The sequence below is a fragment of the Telmatherina bonti genome (assembly GCF_933228915.1).
Source record: "Telmatherina bonti genome assembly, chromosome: 11".
Lineage (NCBI taxonomy): Eukaryota > Metazoa > Chordata > Actinopteri > Atheriniformes > Telmatherinidae > Telmatherina > Telmatherina bonti.
The window spans coordinates 16090384-16109600 of NC_136629.1; the positions used below are offsets into that span (position 1 = coordinate 16090384).

At 40.7% G+C, this 19217-nt stretch overlaps 1 protein-coding gene across 1 annotated transcript in view; it reads right to left on the bottom strand.

Moving 5' to 3' along the window:
- The window catches only part of ttc7a (tetratricopeptide repeat domain 7A), a gene marked incomplete at both ends in the record, with an annotated part of 73185 nt that overhangs the window by 6200 nt on the left and 47768 nt on the right, over window positions 1-19217 (bottom strand). Inside the window, 2 exons of the mRNA XM_079248694.1 lie at window positions 11581-11783; window positions 18554-18688. Of these exons, the coding sequence (XP_079104820.1) occupies window positions 11581-11783; window positions 18554-18688 (338 nt within the window). The remainder of the gene's footprint in view (window positions 1-11580; window positions 11784-18553; window positions 18689-19217) is intronic.

The following is a 19217-nucleotide window of genomic DNA, read 5'->3' on the forward strand; positions in this document are numbered from 1 at the left end:
TTGTCAATCCAGTCTTTGTGAAGGTTCGGTCAATAACACACTTGCTGTTAAACCTCGTGTTCATGTATCTAACCATCTCCGCTGAGGACATAACTGTACTATGCTTGATACCAGACGTTTCCACTAGGGGGCGCATTGGAGAACTTGGAACAGATACGGTGCTGAATTTGAAGGGAGTTAACAAAACTATAAACATGTCAGCATTAGAGGAGGTTAGCATTTAGTTATTTTATAGTTCATGGCAAAAATAAATGACAGTTGTATTATAAATAGTATAATGTCCTTAAAGCTACAGCAGGTAATCTTGCTCAGAGACTTTTTTTTTTTTTTTTACTCTGGGTTAAGCGGTTCCTCGTCCTGATAGTAGTCTATACATTTAGTTATCATGAACAATAACAAGTATAATCAGACCCCTCAGTTTACTGTAAATCTGTAAAAACTTGACCGATCCAAACGTTCGGACCGAAATGAAGTTGTTCATTTCTTATATTTCGTAAGCTTCTTCTCCTGGCTCCCCTCCTCCCCCTCCCACAGCGCAAACCTGATAGCCACACCCTGCATATAAATAGTGTGTTAGGTTAAAATTACAAAGTAGTGAAGAAGAAACTCTGAAGGCAAACATGGCTGAGAAAATGCAGGAAGGATTCCCCGACCCGCTCGGTTTATTTGCCTCCTCCTGCTAAACAGCCGAGAAAGAGAAAACCGTTGGTGGAAAGAGCTGCAAATAAAAAAGCCTTGGATCATGCAAGGAGCAAAACCAGAGGGAGAGGAGCCAAGACAGGGTGTCACTTTCAAATCCTGCTAGCTCCCCAACATTACCTACCCCAGCTTTGACAGAAGCATGCCATGTCTTCGCTAAAACTGTCAGTCTTTTTTTTTTTTTTACCACTGTTTATCCTCTTACCTTAGATCTGGTCTAACTGGTCTTTACACTTCTTCAAATGGTTATTTGCATGTTATAGTTTGGAAATCATTTGTTTCTGAGGACATGACACGACCCTTTTATTAAATAAAAAATATACAAGGTAGCCATGATAGAGATAGGTGGGATCAAAAGCTTACTTTGGGCCACACACTAGTTGAGGTTTCATTGGGGAGGAAAATCCTGAAAGTTTTGTAACTTTGTTTGGCCTGGTTTACTTTCACACTTACTTAAATGGCAAAAACCACTTTAACAACATCATGCAGTTACAACAATTGGTCCCTAGGACTGACATTTCCAAAATGACCACTGATTAAAAAAACAACAACAAAAAAAAAAAACACGGGAGAATGAAGAAAATCTGGCTTATTATTTTGCCGGGACCCAAAGCAGAAATCTCTGTGCTTGAGCCGGCTCATTTATGGCAAGTAAATAATTATGCCACAGCAAGCTTGTGCAGTTTTAGGATTTCTGTTTTTACTTTGGTGTTTAACTTTCATGTTAAATATATTTTTCACCAAAATCTGCCCAGCAAGAGAGGCAGGGAGCTGTTCAGCATTTTGTGCATAGACGCATTCTGGTATTTCTACTCTTTGTTTTACTGCGTGGTCCATTTACTTTCACATTGGAAGTGAACTGAGATGCCAAGCTTATAAGCGGACCAGAGTTTGCACAGCTCCAAATGAGTTATACTACCTGTGGAAGCAGACCAAGGTTCAATAGACCAAACAGAACCAGTGTGAATGTGAAGTTAGGACCAATGTTTGTTTCTTACAATCAAAGAAGTGAAGTGTGGTCTGCTTAAAAATCCGGGTTGCTGCTTCACTTGCAAGTGGACCTTGGTGCAGTTTGTTTTCCGAATGCGAAGTAGCACAACAGATTACACACTGCACCTCCTGCTGCTCATACCACCACAAGTATGAACACCAAAGTAAAAACAGAAACCCCAAGACTGCAAAAATGTATTGCTGCTCCATTGTTTTCTTGTGGTAAACAAACCATTTGTGGCTGTATCCGAGATAATTTCAGGGAATAGCAAACAATTGTCGTAATTGCTCGATATTGTTCAGTTGGTTTGGCCTACTTGAGTAAAATGCTGCGTGAAACCAAACCAAACCAAATCAAAGCAAAGAATGTGCAAAGGTTTCCAGAATTCCCACCCAATCAAACTGGGTGGGCCATCCTGGTGTGAAGTGGAGAAGGCCCATTTATCTCTAAAGATTTCTTCCATTTTCTGCATCCTTTATGAGGATAATTTGGTTAGTTTTTATAGAGCTTACGAATGCATAGCCTAACTTGGCAAATGGAATGGTACCACTGTAAAATGCGGGGGCAGTGTTGCGCAGAATAGCTGACATGCAACCAGCTAAGGAACAAAGCAGAAGAAGAAGCCAGAATGTGCGTAATAGCTGACAAGACCACTTTGTATGTCTCTCTTTGAAAATGTTCATTATCATGATCTCCATTAATGCCAACCTGGGCTGAAGCCGATTAAACCCTGAATCTACTATCGAGTCAATTGACGTCATAAATGCTAATTCAAAATCTTCCCATTTAATTCAAGACTAATATGTTACTAGGTCTTTTGGCAAGCATGAAAAGAACCTTAATGTACTTATGGCAGTGGTGTGCGCATGTTTCAATCAACTCCTGTCCATATATCCTTTCATTTCCAGGGATTACGTCACACAAGTACACAAGCATTAAGAAGTAAATTGCATGAATGAAGGAGCTGCAACTGAGGTCATGGAGGAAAGGAAAATAAGGGAAATGAGGAAAACAAGGAAGGAAGGGAGGGGGGGTGACGGAGTGAGAACAGGGGACAATGAATAGAGGGAGAGAATGAGCGAATGAGGCGTCAAAGAAAAAGGAAAAAATAAGTGAGCTCGCATGAGCCATACATAGCAACAGAGACACCAGCCAACTCATAATTGTCTCTCTGTTTGCCGCCCCTCCAGTATTTTTTCCTTCTGCCTGCTCCTTATTTCCCTCATACACTGTCTTCTTTGCGCTCTCTATTCATGGTTATCAGAGGTCTTGCTCAATAGAATATATTTACCCGGTTGCTAGGCAATCCCATAAAGCGGCGAGAACAACCAAAGTGTTATAAATAATGTATTTACATTATCTAATCAGCTGACAACCACCCCACCCACAGAGAGAGAAAGAGAGAGAGGGAAATAGAAAGTCAGAGAGCGAGGGAGGGGAGGGAGGGACACATTTGATAATTGGAACGCGATTAATTCAGTGAGCACAAGTCCTCGTCCTGAGAGTATGCGTGCATATGTGAGGCTGTGTGCGAATATGCCTCTGCTGGAGGAGAGCGAAAGTGAAGTCTGTGAGTGTCTGACTGACTCAGAGCAGGCTTCACTACAGAGCAGAAGAGATGCGGAGGATGTTGGGAGCGGGTCAGATTCATTGCATACCATCGCCAGAAGCTACCTATCAGAATGCACGTGTCCAGCAACAACCACAATCAGGCTAACAGCACACGCAGGCAAACGTGTAATAGCTGATGCTGCTTCGGCTGTGGCAGGCTAACATAATGCATGCTTACACAGTTAGCCTGTAGATCATAGCGACCAAAATTATGTTGGGAATCATTTGTGCACACATAGACAGTTGCACCCACAGTCCTACACTACCACACCCTCATCAGACCAAAAATACTCTGAAAGTGGCAGCTGACCAGAGCTGTGAATCACTGTCTGATCAATGCTTCTCTTTCCTTCCTTCTCATAAATATGCTCAGAAGCCATGTAGAGACGGCTGAGGCTGTAGAGCTGGACTGTGTGTGTGTTGGGTGAATTAAAAGAATATATAACAGCAGTGTATACAACACAGAAATCTTCCAATTGGCTGGTGAGCTTCTGTATGGATTCCAGCTATGGCTTTCCCGTACGCACATTTCCCTTTCCTCATAGGCTGTAGCTACTGAGAGAAAAATTACTTCTCTGAATGTGTTTTTTCTTTAAGACTCAATTCAAATGCAGTCTTATTCAACATAATGTAAGTTTTTAATGTTTCCATCTGCTTCCATTCTTCATGCTATGCTAATGTAGATTAGCTAAACACACACACACACATGCATGGTCCTTTTCTAACACTCCCCATGTTTCTTTATAAGATATGAGCTGTTGTGAAGTGGTATCAACAGTTATACAGATTATAAAAATATAAATGTTCGTCTGTTTGAGTGCTAAGCAGTCTGCTCTCTCATGTTTTTAAGGATAAGCGACAACAAATATATAGCACTTATGTATGCAGCTGTGTCATGCAAGAAGTCTTTAGCGCTGTGGAGCCATGTATTCCTTTCTCACTTAGCTGTGATGATTTCATGTATTTTTTCAGGAATAAAATTGACACTATTAGAGATCAAATTCACAATACTCTTCCTTCTACCTATAATGTTGAGCCTGTTGTGGTCTCCGAAGCATCCTTAGAACCAGGATCTGACTTGTGTCTAAATAGTTTCTGTCCTGTCCAACCCTCTGAATTAACTAAAATAATAGCTTCATCTAAACCATCCACCTGTATCTTAGACCCTCTCCCAACGAGCCTCTTTAAGGACATTTTCCCTTTAATTAATACATCACTACTAAGTCTTATCAATATGTCTTTAGTGACAGGATATGTACCACAATCATTTAAAACTGCTGTAATCAAGCCTTTACTTAAAAAGCAATCTCTGGATCCAGAGGTGATAGCAAATTATAGACCTATATCTAACCTCCCGTTTATGTCCAAAATTCTGGAGAAAATAGTTTCCGCTCAGCTACATGCCCACCTGAGCAGAAATAATTTATGCGAGGAGTTTCAGTCAGGATTTAGAGCTCATCATAGTACTGAGACAGCATTGGTGAAAGTTACTAATGACCTTCTTATGGCCTCAGACAAAGGACTTGTGTCCGTACTTATCTTGCTTGATCTTAGTGCTGCATTTGATACAGTCGATCATAACATTCTGTTACAAAGACTAGAACAGGTGATTGGAATTACAGGTACAGCGTTAAGCTGGTTTAAATCATATTTATCTGATAGACTTCAGTTCGTTCATGTAAATGACAAGTCCTCCTCCCAAACTACAGTAAGTCATGGAGTTCCTCAAGGTTCTGTACTTGGACCAATACTCTTCACGCTATATATGCTCCCTTTAGGCAAAATTATTAGACAGCATGGAATAAACTTTCATTGTTATGCAGATGATACTCAACTATACTTATCCTTTAAACCAGATGAAACAAATCAGCCCAATAGGCTACAAAATTGTCTCATAGACATAAAGACTTGGATGTCTAGAAATTTTCTCCTCTTAAACTCAGATAAGACTGAAGTAATTCTCGTTGGATCTGAAAAACTCAGAGCTAAATTTTCCGGTTTTGTAATGAACCTGGATGGCATTACTTTAGCTTCCAGTGCTAGAGTGAGAAACCTTGGAGTAATATTTGACCCTGACCTGTCCTTTGGTCCACATATTAAGCAGGTTACTAAAACAGCCTTCTTTCATTTACGTAATATAGCCAAAATTAGGGACATTCTGTCTCAGAGTGATGCAGAAAAACTGGTTCACGCTTTTGTTACTTCGAGACTAGATTACTGTAACTCTCTATTACTGGGCTGTCCTAAATATGCCCTGAAAACCCTTCAGCTGATCCAGAATTCTGCAGCCAGAGTCCTGACCAGAACCAGCATGAGAGATCATATTTCTCCAGTTTTAGCCTCTCTTCATTGGCTGCCTGTTGAATCTAGAATAGAATTTAAAATTCTTCTCCTTACATATAAAGCCCTCCACAACCAGGCACCACTATATATCAAAGACCTCATTGTTCCTTATATACCAAGCAGAGTACTTCGTTCGCAGACTGCAGGCTTACTTGTGGTTCCTAGAGTCTCAAAGAGCCGAGCAGGAGGCAGAGCCTTTGGTTATCAGGCCCCTCTCTTATGGAATAAGCTCCCAGTTAGTGTTAGGGAAGCAGACACCCTCCCCACCTTTAAGACTAGACTGAAGACTTATCTTTTTGATAAGTCCTATAGCTAGGGATGGTTAGCATCCCTTAGTTATGCTGCTATAGGTTTAGACTGCTGAGGGACATTTCCTGATACACTGAGCTTCTTTCTTTTTCTCTTTATCTCTTTCTTTTACCCCCCCCATAACAGTGTAGCATCATTAACATGTATGTCTCCTGTCTCAGCAGGTCTCCCTGGCCGGGAGTAGCAGTTCCTGTTGTCTGTTGTCTTTCTGTCCTCTTCCCCCCACACAGCAGAGGCAGATGGCTGCCTGTCCTGAGCTGGGTTCTGCCGGAGGTTTCCTTCCTGTTAAAAGGGAGTTTTTTCCTTCCCACTGTTGCCAGTGTGCTTGCTCAGGATGGGAGAATCTGTTGGTTTCCTTAAATAGGCTATTATGAATTGGCCTTCATTATGTTTTCCCCTCTGTCTGTAAAGCGTCTTGAGATGGCATTGCCGTGATTTGACGCTATATAAATAAAGTTGAATTGAATTGAATTGAATTTAGAAAGTAAGGTCAGCTATATGGAGCAAAAAGGTCTAGCTTTTTAGACTTTTTTAAAATTTTCTTTTTTATGTCAGAATTTAGAAAATATTTTGGTCAAAAAGAAGGTACTATAAGGCTAAAAGTCTCAGAACATATTCTGACAGAAAGCGCTCAAGACAATCCCACTTACAGATGTAAAACCTCAACATCAGATGAACATGAACATTACACGCCATTATATTTTCTTTTTAGACACTTTTGTCCAAAGCGACTCACATACACACTCAAAGCCCAACAGGAACATCGGGGGGCAACTTGGGGTTCATTGTCTTGCCCAAGTGTCCTTGGGCAGATAGTCAGGGGAAGTCTGGAATCGATCTCCCAACATTTGACCAAAATTAAACCGAAATAAAGAAAGAAGTGCAAATGAAATTAAGTAAATGTACGTTTTATTGATGAGTTTTTTTGTGTTCCTTCACAGTATTTGTATCAGGCTGAGATCCGTAGTTTGACCGTACCACTGCAACACCTTGATCCGTTTTCTTTTTGGCAGTTCTGTTGCTTTTGCATGCTTGGAGTCATTGTCCTGGTACATGATCGAGTTTTGGCCAAGCTTCAGTTGTCTGACAGATGGTTGCTTTGGTATACAGAAGAGTTCTGATTGCGAGGTGTGCAGGTCCTCTAGTTGAAAACCAACCCCAAACCATCACCCCTTCACCACTGTGCTTGACAGATGGTATGAGATGTTTGCGCTGATATGTTGTGTTCATGAATAATCATCTCCACTTTAGTCTGGTCCTAAGAATAATATCCCGAAAGTTTTGCGATTTATTCAGATGAAACCTTGCTGTGCTATTGTGTTCCTTTTATAGAGAGGAGACTTTTTCTGCTGCAACCTTTCCAAAAAAACCCTGCTTGTCTTTTTCCATTTGTACTGTCATAAACTTTAAAATTTAACATGTTCACTGAGGACTAGAGGGTCTGAAATGTAGCTCTTGTGTTTTTCTTATGCAGTTTTGCTGAGCATTGCACAGTCTGACCTTGGTATGAACTTGCTGGGACATTTACTCCTGGGAAGACTGGCAGATGTCTTGAATGTTTTCCACTTGTGAATAATCCTTCTCACTGTGGAATGATGGACTATATCGACTGGAAGTGACCTTTTAATCTTTCGCACATTGTTGGGCAGGAAGAACTGCTTTGTAAGATCATTGGTAAGGCCTCTTCTTCGTGGCATTGTGCTAACTTACGCTCGAATGCTCAAGGCCTTCTGCTTTTTATCAGTCGTGGTCCTACAGGTTGATTATCTATTGATCAAATGCATTTGATTAAGAGAACATACAACTCAAATCATATAAGAACAATCTTGCTGGATGACAACAGAGGATCAGAGAAACTTTAGAGCCACACCAAATCAGCAGGGCATCTACTTTTATCTGCGGCCAAGTCAACAAAAGATGCAAAGCATGTAAAGGACAGTCAAGGAAAGTACAGTATGTTCTTTTGCAGAATAATAGCTCAAGTGTAAAAATATCAACCAAGAATATCATCAGAATCCCCCCTAAGGCAGAGCAGGATAAATGGGCCACTGGCACACAAAGTGTCCACAGCAGATACAGTATAAAAATAAATGCATGGAGCCAGAGCCACCAAGTAACAGCAACCGTAGGCTGCTTTTTGGCAGGCTGATGCAATATGCAATATTGGCGGTTCTCCAAATCAAATGTCCTACACGCTGTCCCACTCACCCTTTCAAAACTTACCACAACCCTCCATTAGCATATCTAATGAAGTACTATCTGGGAACATATGGTATTCCATATAGAAAAGAGAATTTTTCTATTTAGGTCAAATGCTTCCTGCCAAAATATGAACCCTAATGCAAGTGCATTCATATAGTTTACTCTGAAAAGCAGAAATAGTCCACATGTGCGCCAAATCCATGGAGGAAAACCGCCGTACAAAAAACACTTGCATGCCTAAACACATGTGCCTTCACACACACGCACACACACCCACACACAAGCTCAGACTGAGAACACATCTGTCCTGTAAGAGACCCAGAGCAGGACTCTGCCAGCTGGCTTTGTTTCAACTTTTCACCCCTTGGGATTGGTTCTCCCACAGGCCAAATATGGAAGAGATGCGTACCTCTGTCTGCCCCTGGGACTGCACTTTTACACACACGCACACACACACACACACACACACACACTCACACACACACACATCCTCACACACACAAATCCATCTAAAAGTGCACAGTAGGAGCAAAAGCATTAGCCTTATGTGGTAACAAGATGGCTAGTGCTTAGGTCAAAGAGATATCGCGCTGCACATCTATCGTAACCATGGAGACCAAAGATATATGCGTTTGTGTCTGTGCGTGTGCAAGTGTGCATGGTTTGATGTTTTAGATTTGAGGAATATCCCTCTCTGGCTGCTTCACTGTGACAACGGAGAAAGTTCGGAGGTCAGAGTAGCTGTGGTTAATCCAGCGGATCATCTGGAATACAGACTAGCAGAAAAGACTGAGCAAAGAAGTGGGTGGGCGTGGGTGAGAGAGGATCTTTGCCACGCAACAGTGAGAGAGGAGATGTGCTGGGATGTTATAAAAGTGGGGGAGTGTTCAGGAGAAAAAACAGCCAACCTCAATGCACTGTCGTTCATTTGTTACTGATGGATAAAAACAAGTGTTTCTGTTTTGTGAAATCTGGAATTAGCCTGCAGCTCAGAACAGCTCAGAACGCTGTAATGAGATAATTAAAGACAGGAGTGATCACAGACCTGACACTGACACAGTGCACCGCACAAAGGAGAAAAACAAAACGGATTTGGGCAGCTGCCACTGATAATACCAACATGCTAAGCTCTGTTAGTAGCTAACGGCAAGCATTTTACTGAATCACAGATTGCAGATTTTTATCAGCTAACGTCTTATTCCTCAGGAATAATGCTAAAATATTCTGCAGAAACTTGGAAAAAAAGAGTTTGTTCAGTCTGAAAGCTACCTTTGCTGAAACCAGTCTGCTAACCTCTGTTAGCAGCTAACAACAAGCTAATAAACCATTAAAGTTCATTGTTTCTCGTGTTTTTTTCTTTGATCAGACACATTTTCTGTCATGCATCCCCGACATATTTCAGGTTTTACCAATTAATTAATCCACTCCGATTCCTGTTATTTCAAGGAAACTCAAAAAGAATTTACACTTGAAAAATACTGAATAGCATAATCTGCAACCACCTGGAGAGGTCTGAGGGATCAGCTACTACTATTACTTGTACTGCCAGCTATAATACACAGTTAATAGTCACTAAACTTCATATTATCTATTGAACTGCACATTAAAGATATGCCAGAGAGGCTGGAGTGCATTTTTACACCTCTTTAACTTTTAGCAATCAAAAGCAAATACTATATATCAGTGTCTGAAGTCACTATTAACTAAAAACATAAATAAATTTGAAAAAATTACAAAAGTTTTAACTGTGGCATTTTGTTTTGGTTTCCCTTGTGTCTAAAAATATTATATTCAATTCAAACTAACATGTGATGTTAATCTACAAAGCTGTCATCCACCAGTATCTCCAGTTGGCTTCAACTTGATGCTGCATTTGCAGCAAGTGGGAAATTAAGACTATTTGCTCTTGCTTTATGCTTCTCTATTAACATCACAACTTATTAGATATATAGTTAACATTAAAATAGGGAATAGATTTTTTTTGTTTTTATATTTTACATCCCAATTATCTGTCATATAAGCAGATATAAGCTTAAAAAACCTTAGCAGAACACAGGAGCAGAACAACATTGAGGTCTAGAGCATATGGAGCCATAATGGGGCTGACAAATGATGGTGTGACATCTGAATAGTTTTATCAAACCGACATCAGTTGTTAGGTTTAGTGCTGCACATTTAAACTACTTGGGCCACGTCAACACAACTCGTGATGATTATTTATGCTCAAAAGAGAGACTTGTAGCCTAACAACTGCACATGTTTTGAGTACAGATGAGGTAATTTTCAGCTTTTCAGAGTAAAATCGCCACTAAAGCATTTTTGGTGTGAGCTCTGAGGCTTTTTGGTGTGTGCTTAATTGTGCTATAATAACATGCTGCGTTTTGCATATCTGAAAAGAGGCAGACCCTGAAGAGGGGAGAAGTCCAGTAGGCCACTTTTTGCCCCCAAAATGAGGCATCTGAATAGAAATTTAAACTAAAGGGGGGTAAAAAAGCTGTTGCAGCATTTCTGTGTTTTGTTTTGTTTGTTTTAAACCAATAAGTTAACTTAAATAAGTGCTTCTTGTGGATGTAATGTCAAATTACATCTGAAACCTATCAGATAAGTGAAGCTCCTGTGATATGAATGTTTTATATTGCACATGCATTAGTTTGAATGAAGCGGAGAGCGCGTGCTACGTGTGTGTGGGCTGTGAGTGAATCGTAAAGTCTATGGATGAAAAATGATATTTTAATTTATTGAGTGAATTTAAGTCATTCATTCATTCATTTTCTGAATCGCTTATTCCAATTCAGGGTCGCGGGGAAGCTGGAGCCTATCCCAGCCGGCTTTGGGCGACAGGCAGGGTACACCCTGGACAGCTCGCCAGTCCATCGCAGGGCCACACAGAGAGACGAACAACCACTCACGCTCACACTCATTCCTAGGGGCAATTTAGAGTGACCAATTAACCTATCATGCATGTCTTTGGATGGTGGGAGGAAGCCGGAGAACCTGGAGAGAACCCACGCATACATGGGGAGAACATGCAAACTCCACACAGAAAGGCCACTGACCAAACAAGCCAAGGATTGAACCAGCAACCTTCTTGCTGTGAGGCCACAGTGCTAACCACTGCGCCACCGTGCAGCCCACGTGACAAACAATTTAATGTAATTTGTGAACTCAAGTAAAGCATTAGAAAATGTGTACAAGTGTGTGTGCAGCTGTTTGAGTGTGTGCACATGCTCAGCCTGCGTATTACGTCAGTTCTAATTTAATTGACTCAAATAAAGCACTTAATGTATTAGTGTATCCATGCATGTTGTGTATGTGTGTGTCTGTGTGTGCACAGACTGTTTGCGTGTGTGATACTAAACACAGCAGAGTGTTATATAAGTTTTTAATTCAATTTTGCAGCCTCTAAAGCTTTCACTGTCTCTCACCATGTGTACCAGTATGCGCTCTCCTGTGGGATGGATGGCCAGGGCTTCGTCGTACAGGCCCTTGGCTTCGTCCAGTTGGTCCCGGAGCTCGGCCAGGCGGCCCCGTTGTAGCAACACGGAGTGAGAATTGGGGAAGAGCGAGCTGGCCTCTGCTATGCAGAACTGGGCCTCCTTGAGCCGGTTGTCTGCCATGAAGAGCTCCCCTGCAGCAGGAGAGGCAGGTGAGAAGGTGTGGAGATGAAAAAGAGGACAGGAACGGCAAAAAGGAGAAGGGTGGGAAGAGGTGGGGAAACAGGAAAAAAAAAGACAGAAACGATGGTTAAGAAAAGAGAAACAGAGCTGCTTATCCTCACAGTAAAATAATGTGGCTCTCAAGTACTTGGATGGATCACAAACACATGCAAAGAACACACACACACACACGCACACACTTAAAAGGAGAATGAAAAATGAGTAGGAGCAACGTAATGCCTGGGAAGTCATGAAACTCTTGCCTAAATAAGGCCATCACATACTAAAGCTGCCTTTCTGTTGCTGCTGGGAGGATGAGGACACATCCCAGACACACAACGCGACCACTCAGAATCACGCCCACAAGCACTTCCCTCGCCAATGAGCCCTCGAGCACAGAACCGTCCAGAGGGTTCGCCTCTGAGGCTGAAGCGGGCCAATGTCTGGACGGGAAGCCGGAGGGGCAAGCTGTCAATCACTTCTGAGTGGATATTGGGTCAATACCCAAAGAGACCCTGAGAAACCCCCCCCTTACACACACACACACACACACACACACACACTCCCCTCCCAAGTTTTACACACTGTCAGCCTCTCTATGTGTTTGTGTGCACTATCATATGAGCGGCAAATTTACAGAGAACACCGCCTGCTCCTGAGCACAAAGAACCCATGTGTGTGTTTGGTAGACGATGTTTTCTTTACCTGTGTCTCACAGATGCACAGATGCGAAATACTTGGCTCATGCATGCTACCTCTGTGGGACGAAGACGAAAAAAACAACTATTTCCCAGCTTCAGGGTTTGTTTTCATAGCTTCATTTTCAGGAGAACAGATTTGTAAAATTGTTACATAATCCATCTCCTCATCTGGGCTCTCTAAATAAACAAATAAATAAATAAATGATGATTAGATTATGCTGGTTTTGTTCATTTTTACATGTATCTCATATAAAGCTAATTCTATCGCTTATAAAATAGCTGTAAATGTTTGTGTTCTTTCTCCTGCGTGGCTGATGAGGATGTGAGATTGAGACAGGAAGTGACTGATGAGAAGAGGAATGCTGGCAGGGGAGGGGGTTGGGGGGGCGGGTGGTGAGGGAGTGTGATGGTTGTGCATTCAAACACACATATATTCACTTACACACACACACACATTTTGATAAACATGTTCTATCTTGTCTGAGAAGCAGCAGCATTTACAAGTTAGACACAACAACAATTAGATTGCACTAAGCCACAGTGGCGAAACCCCCACAGCCCCAATGAACCACTAAACTGGATCCAACGCTTCCTGTTCTGTATGGATTCCCATCCTTCCTCTCATGTCTCACCCACTCCAAATAAGTGAATGGATGGAGAACTGCTGCATCTTTGTACTCCACTCATTTCCTTTCCTGCAAGCCCTGCTCTCCTGTGATCCTCCACATGGAAGACGAAAGAATGAAAAGTACCTGCTGTCCTTGCCATTGTTTTCAACCACAAAGAAGTTAAAATTTCACTCATTTTGGTCTTGTTTGCAAAGTCAGATGTTGCCGTAAATGGCTGCAGTGATCCCAGTGATCAGGTTAAATCATAAAATCCTTTAATGTAATTATATTGTTACACAATGTTAAACATTAAACATTTTAAGTGAATCTGTTTTTTAGTGAGCCGTGCATTTCTCATACTTACCAAAGTGCTCATGATATGAGAAAAGATTTAAATAGTTTGTTCACATTGTACTGAGTCAATAAACAATGTCTCCTTCCCCAGTGAAACTGAAATTAAACTGAGCTTATGAGCAGGTCAGCAAGTTGTGTAAGACAGCAAGGCTGCACAGTTTTTATAGCCACATCTACACCTTCACTAAAAGGGTCAATCAGGAATTCATTTTATTAATATTTGATCTGGATTTCTGTGGCAAGGTAGCCCAAACATGAAAGGTTTCAGTGCTTACTGAGACCCTGTATGTAAAGAAACAGCTGACCAGTCTGCTGTGAAGCCAGGTAGATGGTCTGTTAATGGTTTTTAGCTGTTATTGTGCTTCTTTGTTGCTTAAGGGTTTTTGGCACTTTCTCCTTTATGTTCAAGATCGTTTTTTGTCCCAAATGGTGAGTCTACTTGTTGTAGCATTTACGCGTCACTAGGGGGCAGTCTCACTAATATGTGGCACAATCTGAGCTATGCTCCGACTTACTTTGGTGTATTTGTCATTAATATAAGTGAACAAAGAACTGATTTAAAATGAAGAGAAATTAGTTTTGAGCAGTTGTTGTCCTTCTTTGCTGTTTAGGTTTCAGGCACTTCCCCCTTTATGTTTTAAAACTGGTTGCTAATTTCAGCTCAAACTAACCTCAACCAGTTTTGTACTTGATTTCCACCTCAAAACCAACTCATGAGAGTGTAAAAACCTTTTAGCAATATTTGAGACTTTTTTCGAAGTTTAGGTGTTTCTATTAGCATTTTGCAATTTATTGTAATAATTTCTTTTTGCGCAATTCTAGGTGCAATGGAAACATGCCTATTGTCACCCATTCACCCGATAGGCGCATTGGAGGGCAATACAGGGTTCGGTGTCTTACCCGAGGATATTTAAGCATGTAGTCAAAGGAAGGCTAGAAGTGATCCCTGACTTTCCAGCTGGAAGACAACTGGTCTTCCACCTGAGCCATAGGGGAAAATCACACAAGAGGAAGACTTCTGACTGCATGATGTTTTTATTAATGCCACCATGAGGTTTCCCATTGATATTTTTTTGTCCTGTTTATTATTGACAAATTATTCGCTATGACATTCACGTAGCTGCGCCGGATGCAGGATATCGTTGGATAGTGACTCTTTACAGAAAAAGAAAAGAAAGACAAGCTTTTCTTTCATGCCCTGCTCCTAAACATTGACAAAATATGTAATCCACAGTCATTTTGTCTTCAGGTTTGACTAAATCTGTGTGCATAGCATAGGAAAGAGTGAGTACAACAGATCAGCCTTCACACCAAAGCTAATGTACGCTCTAAAGGGACCTTGGCTGTTTTTAATAAGACATGAGCTCCCCTGAAAACACGATTCAAAAGGGGGAGCTCATGTCTTATTAAAAACAGCCAAGCTTTGGGGAGAAAGGCTGCCGTACTGTGCTCACTCTGTGCATATATGCCTATCTTCTGCATACAAATTAATTGACACATGCAGTTGAATTATATCTGTCGTGCACAACAAAGCCTCTGACCACTCATGGGCTCTGTAGGTATATGACTGACTAGCTGCTCATTATTAAAACAAATTACTTTGGAGGTTCAATGAACACAGTGCCAATTAGCAAGTGTTAGCATGAAAGCATACTAATTCCAGCTGTTTCACACATGCACTGCAGTCCTAAAATGTACTTATTACCCTGAATAGCTGAACTGCAACACAAATATTTTGACCAGTCAGACCTGGCGTGTAGATTTTACCAACTCAGCTCGCAAGTATAAAAAATTTGTGCTGATAATGTTTCTGTGACTGGTATGTAATGATGACAATGCAAATAGGGGCAGAATATAATTCTGATAAAGAAACGTGACTTCTTTCTTATTTTATATTGCCATTAACTACTGCCCTTTTACAAGTTTTCTGACATTTGTTGACACAGCACAGGTTTGTCATTTAATTTAAAGTGAAATCTTTATGCTTGAATGATTAAGATAAGAAAGCAAAAACACAAAACAAAACAAAAAAAACAAAACAAAACAAACAAACAAAAACACACTTCTTGGAAAACAGTCGGACTTGAAGCAAAGAATGACAGTGGACCATGTTGTGAGTCAGGAGGCGCTTCTCAATGATAAGTGAAGCATCTGTGATGTCAACAGTTTCTGCCATGTAAAAACCATAGTGACACAGTGTTCTGATGCTGAGGAACTTTACAACATTCAGGCCTTCGTTGCATGAAGTTTCACATATGATTTGTCTATCATTATTCTCAAAATACTCACAACCCAATGTATACTGTCGCACAGCAATAATGATGCTGTAATATTACTACGTTGTTGTTTTTTCACCACTAAATTTGCTCTCATCAAAACATTTGAATATAGCTCTGCTGTTGGTTCCATTAAATAAACAAAATGTTATAAATTAACCAGAAAGGTGCTGTCGCCAATAGAAACGACTGAAATGATGAAGGCAGCCAGCTAACAGCTACTCACTTGCTAATGGTTATGATGGCTATTCATCAACCGCTATTAGGTAGACAGCTAGCAGCTATTAGCTAGCTAAAAGCTACTCATCAACAAGTATTAGATAGACATCTAATAGCTACTCACTAGCTAATGATTACTGATTACTATTCATTGACAGCTGTTAGGTAGAAAGCTAACAGTTAGCAGCTAGCTAAAAGCTCTCAACAGGTGTTAGCTAACAGCTACTAGCCAGCCTCAACATTGAGGTGAAAGCCTCAAGTCTTACCAAATAATGTAATGCAAAATCAAATGTGGTGATACATAATTACAAACTCAAACTTTAATACAATAACCCACAAACCATATGGTGATTTAGTTTGCTAAAGTTGTTGTACTCCTTTAAAACACATTGTTTTAGTCATTCATTTAAAAAAAAAAAGAAAAAAAAAAAAAGAAGAAGAACTTCATAGCATTTCCACTTCAAAATTGCCATTATAAGTATATCATTAAGTCAGTGTTTTTCAACCTTTTTTGAGACAAGGCACACTTTTTCTCACTGGAAAATCACAAGGCACACCACAAACCAAAATGTTTTTCTTTTTTTCTTTTTTTTTTAAAAGTCCATATTATTAATGTAAAATCCATCTTGTCAAAGCCTCTTGAATAGAAATAAGATAAACCAAGAACATGGAATTTTATTATCTTTCACTGGGTCCTGCTTTGATTCAATTTTCAATTCAACTTTATTTATATAGCGTCAAATCACGGCAATGCCATCTCAAGACGCTTTACAGACAGAGGGGAAAACATAATGAAGGCCAATTCATAACAGCCTATATAAGGAAACCAACAGATTGAGTTGAGTCCAACTCAATCTCCCATCCTGAGCAAGCACACTGGCAACAGTGGGAAGGAAAAAACTCCCTTTTAACAGGAAGGAAACCTCCGGCAGAACCCGGCTCAGGACAGGCAGCCATCTGCCTCTGCTGTGTGGGGGGAAGAGGACAGAAAGACAACAGACAACAGGAACTGCTACTCCCGGCCAGGGAGACCTGCTGAGACAGGAGACATACATGTTAATGATGCTACACTGTTATGGGGGGGGTAAAAGAAAGAGATAAAGAGAAAAAGAAAGAAGCTCAGTGTATCAGGAAATGTCCCTCAGCAGTCTAAACCTATAGCAGCATAACTAAGGGATGCTAACCATCCCTAGCTATAGGACTTATCAAAAAGATAAGTCTTCAGCCTAGTCTTAAAGGTGGGGAGGGTGTCTGCTTCCCTAACACTAACTGGGAGCTTATTCCATAAGAGAGGGGCCTCATAACCAAAGGCTCTGCCTCCTGCTCGGCTCTTTGAGACTCTAGGAACCACAAGTAAGCCTGCAGTCTGTGAACGAAGTACTCTGCTTGGTATATAAGGAACAATGAGGTCTTTGATATATAGTGGTGCCTGGTTGTGGAGGGCTTTATATGTAAGGAGAAGGATTTTAAATTCTATTCTAGATTCAACAGGCAGCCAATGAAGAGAGGCTAAAACTGGAGAAATATGATCTCTCATGCTGGTTCTGGTCAGGACTCTGGCTGCAGAATTCTGGATCAGCTGAAGGCTTTTCAGGGCATATTTAGGACAGCCCAGTAATAGAGAGTTACAGTAATCTAGTCTCGAAGTAACAAAAGCGTGAACCAGTTTTTCTGCATCACTCTGAGACAGAATGTCCCTAATTTTGGCTATATTACGTAAATGAAAGAAGGCTGTTTTAGTAACCTGCTTAATATGTGGGCCAAAGGACAGGTCAGGGTCAAATATTACTCCAAGGTTTCTCACTGTAGCACTGGAAGCTAAAGTAATGTCATCCAGGTTCATTACAAAACCGGAAAATTTAGCTCTGAGTTTTTCAGATCCAACGAGAATTACTTCAGTCTTATCTGAGTTTAAGAGGAGAAAATTTCTAGACATCCAAGTCTTTATGTCTATGAGACAATTTTGTAGCCTATTGGGCTGATTTGTTTCATCTGGTTTAAAGGATAAGTATAGTTGAGTATCATCTGCATAACAATGAAAGTTTATTCCATGCTGTCTAATAATTTTGCCAAAAGGGAGCATATATAGCGTGAAGAGTATTGGTCCAAGTACAGAACCTTGAGGAACTCCATGAACACAGAGCTGCTTTTTAGACCAATAGGGTGAAATTGGGTAATTTCTCAGGGCACACCTGATAATCTCTCACGGCACACTAGTGTGCCATAGCACAGTGGTTTAAAAACACTGCATTAAGTCTTAAAATGGCTTGAAATGACAAAAACTAAGGGGTCTAATTAGGTTCAGTCTCCATTTAAATGAAAAAAGTTACTTGATAGTGAGCTTGTTCTTAGTTTAAAGCAAAGAGGAGTTTTCCTGTTATTTCAGTTCACCAGCAAATGGACTCACATGGAAGGAATTAGAGTAAGTGGCTGACCCTGAAAACCAAGCAAGAGTGAAAAGAGACTCCTTGTTGGCAGAAGAAATTTAAAATTGAATTTTCCAAGATATCCCAAGCTCGAGCTTTTCTTTTCTTTCTTTTTTTCTGTGAAATATCATTACAAGTCATGTGTGCTGCTGTCATACCAGCCTGCAGCCAAATGCGTTCCAGGGTAGTCCAGATGTAAGTAGGTCCCTGGCGACGGATGGAGCTCAAGTCTGACACTTCAGACAGCGCTGCTTCCAGACGAGATACTGCAACTGATGGTGGACTGAGTGAACCTGATCAGAAAGACAGGACAAAAAATGCCAACTGTTACTGCTGGGAGTCATGACATTTTCTTAAGAGAGAGTATGAAGCTGAATCCTGGAAGGGATCACGGATACACTTTGATATCCTAAATACTGACTGATAAACACATAGAAACAATAATTTGTTCGGAATAACATGTCAGCCCTTTTTTATGTAAGACAAGATCGACTTTTTGCTCATTTCCCTCAAAATGTGAGAACAATAGACATACATTCTCCTCTAATTTTCAGACCACAGTAAAATATCCTCTGAACAGTGTGATCCTGTTCGAAACACAGGTACAGGGGTGAGTCACATAATTGGTATTTAAACAACACATCTGCTCCCCTGAACTGAGCTTTGCGGATGGGCAAACATGCTTTTAATCCACAATAGGTCAAATGCTGGGGGAATTAGCCTGACCTACAAATCAACCTTTCTTTCTGGTATTTACCCAAAGCCAAAGCGAAAGGACATTGTGTTTAACTTAAAATAATCAATACACGTTGCAATCCAAAT